The sequence below is a fragment of the Arachis ipaensis genome, chromosome B06 (assembly GCF_000816755.2).
Source record: "Arachis ipaensis cultivar K30076 chromosome B06, Araip1.1, whole genome shotgun sequence".
Taxonomy (NCBI): Eukaryota; Viridiplantae; Streptophyta; class Magnoliopsida; order Fabales; family Fabaceae; genus Arachis; species Arachis ipaensis.
In genome coordinates, this window is record NC_029790.2 from 120,922,452 (window position 1) to 120,928,930 (window position 6,479).

Here is a 6,479-nt window from a genome sequence, read left to right on the forward strand (position 1 = left end):
ATTTTATTTTCACTTTCCGAATGCGCCTTATTCTTTTTCATCGATACGCGAGTGTTTCCGTTCACGATTTTTCTTTTACTCTTTTTTAGGCTTCTCGTTTAATAATTCCTTTAAAATATATATGTATTATAAATTCACCTTGAGGCATGCCACTTTATTATCATTGACTTACGATTCAAGCATAAGAATTTGAATATTAGGGTGTTACAATGCTGCGGGAATCTCAACGGTCCTCACAGACAGTGCCAATATACAAAATTGTACCAATCGGATACGAGATGGAACTTCCTTAGTTGATGATAGCATTCGTTGGTCCGGCAGGATGACGAGGTTGAATTCAAGGAGCGTGAGGGTGGTACCTGCAAAGGCACTCTGACGCCCAAGTCAGAGAGTTAGAGAGGTAAAAGATGGGTGTGTAGGGTTGAATGATCATACTTGGGGAGAGCAATTAAGCTCCCTTTTATAGAAGGTGTAAATTATCTTATCTATTGGAGAGATTCCGCCATCCCCAAATTTAACAGGTTTGTTGGGATTTGGGGCTCACTTAGATGGGCAGTTAGTTGAGAGCCCATGAAATTCGGGAGATCGAATATGTAACAAATTTATTTTACACAAAAAGAGAGTATTAGAATACTGGTTGAGTTTTCTTTGTCTGATTTTAAAGTTATAGTGATGTTATATTAAGTTGCATATGTTATGTTCTTTGAGTGCGGCTCTCTTCCGGACTTGTGCTAGTGCAAATATTTATGCACAGAATTTTTTTACACAATTAATTAATTTAAAAAAAATTATATATGAAAGTAAACTAAACTAATTTGAATTTGATTGATAACTTAACATGGTTGACAACATAATATATTAAATAAAAAAATAGGGTGTTTTCATTTTAAAATTTAATATGAAAGATCTAAAATATATATTCACATAATATGACACACACCATAATACAACAAAAACGTCATTTAGCGGCGGTTCCTGGAGCCGTTTAGCGGTGGTTTTGAACCGCCGCAAAATATTTTGCGGCGTTTTCATGAAACGCCGGAAGATAGGGCGCGGCAAAACGGATAGCGACGGTTTTAGTCAACCGCTGGAATAACCGCCGCAAAATGTGAATGGATTTTGCGGCGGTTATAATAACCGCCGCTAAATAGCAAATAAACGAAAGTAGCACTTGTTTTGCAGTGGTTCTAAATCGCCGCCAAATTTCAGTATTTTCATTCTCGAACCTTGAACCTGGAAGAAGGAAAAGCTTTAACAATGTCATGCTGCCACCAAGCCAAGTGACTCTTCGATATATAGCGCTAATAATTATATATATCATACATAATTATTATAGCGCTATCTTAAGGAATTGTTCTATACTTTATATATGATCATAGTTATAAAAGGCACCTTATATATTGGGCAAAATGCACAATTAAACCAAATGGACGACCAAATTACACAATTCTACCAAATTGAAAAACATTACCAGGATATCCCAAAAGCACATTCTTATGTAATTCGAATCAGTCCCATTCGAATGAGACAAACCAACACTAATTCAAATTAGTCCTATTCGAATTAGTAGTGATGCTTGTAATTCAAATTTGTCCAATTCAAATTATGATTGCATGTAATCTTAATGGAGTTTAAATTAGGGTGATTCAAATTATGCATGCTAGGACGTTCCTAGTAATTCAAATCGGTATATTTCGAATTAATTTTAGACCATAGTAGATCGAATTAATTTACATCTATTTATATATGATCCAAGCGTATATAAAGAGTACATTTAGTTATATCCATAATAAATTCAATAAAGAGTACATTCAATAACAAATAACAAAAATAATAATTATAAATATTTTTTATAAATTATTAAAAATCTAACATTTTCTAAAAATATTTATTAAGATTTAGAATTTAGTCTTTAATATTTAAAATTAGTGAAATATTTGCCAAAAAATAGAAAATATTTATAATTATTATTTTTAGAAAATGTTTGATTTTTAATAATTTATAAAAAAAATTTTATAATTATTATTATTTTTATTTATTATTGAATGTACTATTTATTATATTTATTATGAGTATTATTAAATGTACTTTTCATTGTACTCTTTATATACTTTTGGACCATATATAAATTAGTGTAACAATGATTTAAACATATGTAGCTTAAGATAGTAATGTTTACTTAATTAGATTATACTCAGATGGTTATTACTAAAGAAAACATTGCAATATGTGGTAATACGCATTTTGTGGCGGTTTAAACAAAATCGCCGCAAAATGTAAAACAATAACTCACCCCGTAGTACATATAGCGGCGGTTTTTAAAAAGACGCCGCGAAATGCAAACCTAATTGAAATATAGCGGCAGTTCGAGAAAAACTGCCGCTAAATGTCGGCCTGATTGCGGCCCCAACCCTTAACCGCCGTTATATGCGCCGTAGGTTGTCGTTTTGCGGCGATTTCACACAACCGCCGCAAAATAACCGTCGCTATCTTAAGAAATTGTTGATGGCCATCATATATCATTTTGCATGAATCATTATTGCGTAATATAAATTTAATCATTAGATGACCTATATTCAAATCGGTGATGATATATTAATATATAGGCTAATAGCCTAGTACATGGCATGTTTCTCCTCCCTGTAAGATTTAATTAATTAAATCTGTTGAAAAATGAAATGACAGCATTGTACACTATGTCTTTGGCATTGACCCCCATAACTAGCTGCAACATTTAATAGTTCAGTGGTCATATGACTCAAATAGGCTACTGGGCTCAATAATGCCGCTGATTTCAGTTTATTCACCAATTTCCCTTCCGAGAAGGCAGTCAAAGCTATCAATGTTCCCTGCCAAACATGCTCTTTAATTTCTAGTTCAGATAAATTTCCCACACAATACTATGGTTATTCTATGTGATTATTTATTCTCATCACGATATCCATGGCTGTTGTAATCATTTGTAAATTTGTTTCAATTAATAATTTGTGTCATTTTCACAATTCCAAGTACACTAAGTCACTAGTAACCGCCAAACTCTTAATAGTTAATAATTAAGATGAATAAATTAGTAATAAACAGAGTTATTTTGGTAAAAAAATTGTAATTATAGATTTTAATGAATGTGTAAAACTGTAAATAGTCACAATGATAGATGTAATTATAAACCGTGTTCCTTCCTCTAAAGTCAGTAGCAAATTATAAGGAACTAAAAAAATTTAATACAACAAGAACAGAATTAAAAAATAGTAAAAATTAACCAAATTCAACTAATAATATAAATGCAAAATTTTTATATTTTAGATACGTAACTTTTAAAAATTTTAATATTTAAAATTCTTCTTAACTAAATTTTATCATTTCTCTAATAAGATCGGTCATTTGTCTACACATCTATGTACTATAAGTAATATTAGGGAGTTAATCTTTTTCAGATAAGATCAGTCAATTTTTTTAAAATTATTTTATTTATTTTAAATTTTAGACTTTAAATTATAAAATTTTAATTTTAAATTCTAAATTATAAACTCTAAATTTTAAATTTATATTTAATATATCAAATAACTCATTTTTAGTGACAATGTAACAATTATTTTTTTTTAATTATTTCTATTCTATCCAGTGGTTGAAATCAAATTATCAATAGAGTATGGTCAAGGTCAAAACCTGTTATAGCAGTGAACAAGTCGGAACAATCAACTCCAGGCTGAGCGCAAAGTTGCTTCAGAAAGGATTGAAAAGGTATCCTATTAAAAAAATTAAAAATTAAAAATTAAAAATGCATTATACAACACACATAAAAGTTAAAAAAATATATATCTTAAAGGACAATAAAAAATAATTTTAAAAATTACTTTATTTTTTATTTTTTAATTACCTTGCTGAAGTAAAAGTAAGGAAGCAAGAAAGAAAGTAGGTGATGTAGTACCTGTGAATGGCCGATGTAATGAATCTTTTGTCCTGTTTGGTTGGACACATACTCCACAACAGCACGTAGATCATACCTACCCAGTTCTTCCCACGACCAATTCCAGTACGCCTGTGTTGTTATTCAGAAAATTAACATTAGGTTTAAACTATATTTTCTATTTTTATATTTGAGTGATTTAAATAGTAAGGCATTTAAATAATATAGTTTAAAGTTAAGAAATAAAAAGGGGAGAGAAAGAAGAAAGTAAACCGGAGTAGAAGGGTCCAATGAGATATGGCGGCGACTGAATCTGGTGCCTCTGGTGTTAGAAATCCAAACATCGAAGCCGTTATCAGCTAATATCAATGGCAGGTTTTGATCTGGACCGTTCAAAAGCCATGTCATCCCGTCCTGCACCCACGTATACATATATACTTTATTATTTATTTATGAAGAAGTATAGGAAGTCAATGAAATATGATTACAATATGTATAATGGAGGTTTAAGGATGTCCGATTCAGTATTAGAGATAATCATTAGTGTTATCTTTTTCTATTAGTTTAAACTTTTGAGATGAGTGATTTTATGTACTTGAATAGTATGGGTGATGTTCATTTTTTAACTCACAGTCTATTGGTTTTCTAGCGAATTTATTTATTTATTTATTTCTTAAATTCCATTATTTTATGTAATATTTTGAAATTCAGTTTTCTGAATAGATAGAAATATAGAATATTATAAGTTTCATCCAAATGCACATTTGACCTTAGCTCGTATGTCTGAAACTATATATATACTTTTCAATAATAATTTGAACACGTATATCTTAATAAGTTCATATTATGTGAAATTAGTTATCGCGCTAATAACCAGCATTTTCCACAAAAACTAATATACATATTTACGTAATTAAACTTCACTTTAAAATAACTAATAATCTCACTAACATATTTATAATGACACACTTAAAATTAAACTCTAGCAAATACAATGCAGTATGATGTCAATTATATATTTTGCTAATAAAAAAATTTATGTGAATTGACACGTTATATATATGCATCATAGGCAAATAAAGAGTCGTAATAATTCAAGAATAATATATAGTAGGGTGTTTATTGTGTGCACTTACCACTAATATTCCATGCTGAATTATCACTGGCTGCTTCTTATTATTATTATTATTCCCATTGCCACTTCTACCTTCTGGGATTCTTTGGACGCTAAGAATGTACCCATCTGCAGTTGTAACCTCAGAAAAGAAGAAGAAGATATAATCCAATTAACGTTTACCAAATATAGTAGTTTCTTTCAAGTTAATAAATAACCTTTATGTCTCCCACAATTTTACCATAACCATCACAATTCACAAATATATACTACAAAACGTTAAAATTAACGAAATTTTCCTCCTTAAAAATATGTGGTAAAAAAACTCAACTTTAAAACACATGATCAAAGAACTAACCCTAAAAATATGTAGTCAAAGAGGTTTTTACGAAAAAATATCTATTAATGTTAGGAAAATATATTTTGTTAATTTTAATATTTTTGACATAAAAATGATCTAATTACAAAATTAAAAGCAGTATAAAAATTCAATTAAAAAAAATATATATAAAAATCTAATTATAAATTTGGTAAAATTATAAGAACTAATAAAATAATTTAATTTTAATTTTAATGAGATACGAGAAACGGTAAATTATGTACATATTGAGGTAGAAAGGTATATTATATTGAAATAAATAATTTTATTAATCCAAATCATCCATATTAAATCACCAAAAATATATCATAATGCGGAAGCGTACCTTTACTCATAAGAGTCAGAAATTGATGAGAGAGTTTGAATCTTGTGGTTCTTTCGATCTTCCTCAACCAAAGCCTTCTGTATTCCTAGGCGGCTGAATTGTGACTCTTCTGATGGGAAAAGAGCAACAAAGGCGGCTTTGGTATATTGGGGACCGAAACCCTGAAGGTTTATTTATATTTGAGCATGGCACCCATTAAACCCTAAAGCCCAAATAAAATAGTATCTAAAGAACAAAAGATAATATATCTAAAATCCAAAAAGATAATTATCTAAGGGACAAAAGCTAATATCTGGTTTTATTCTCATTTAATTCCAAATCAAAAGTAATAATGACTTATTCAATTTAGCATTTATAACAATAAATGAGATAGTATAAAAATTATTAAAAGATAATTCAAAATTTAAAACAAATGCAAGAAAAAACACTATAATAGGACATGTCATCAAAGTCATGTATTTGCATATTTGCATGTTACCCTAGGAAGGACAATGACATCATGGGGAAGGACAAAGAAATTTTAGATTGCACAAATGTTGTTTGGTTTATTATGGCTGCCAAAATTTAAGCATAAATTGATGAAAGCTGATTCGATTGATTTATTTTCACTATTTTAACATAAATTGATTCAATACAATGTGAATGGTGTGGAATCGAATTTACTAGATACGATTTACATGATTTAGATAAAAGATCAGACATACATGTATTGAAATTAGAAATAAGATATCTATATAAAATTTTTCTACTATCA

The 6,479-nt window shown here is 29.2% G+C and overlaps 1 protein-coding gene across 1 annotated transcript in view; it reads right to left on the reverse strand.

The window, feature by feature from the left end:
* The window catches only part of LOC107647429 (triacylglycerol lipase 2-like), a 5,904-nt gene continuing 1,807 nt past the window's right edge, over positions 2,383 to 6,479 (reverse strand). The window contains exons 2-6 of the mRNA XM_016351504.1: positions 5,044 to 5,163; positions 4,181 to 4,321; positions 3,929 to 4,039; positions 2,714 to 2,849; positions 2,383 to 2,570 (exon numbers count right to left, since the gene is read on the reverse strand). Of these exons, the coding sequence (XP_016206990.1) occupies positions 2,383 to 2,570; positions 2,714 to 2,849; positions 3,929 to 4,039; positions 4,181 to 4,321; positions 5,044 to 5,163 (696 nt within the window). The remainder of the gene's footprint in view (positions 2,571 to 2,713; positions 2,850 to 3,928; positions 4,040 to 4,180; positions 4,322 to 5,043; positions 5,164 to 6,479) is intronic.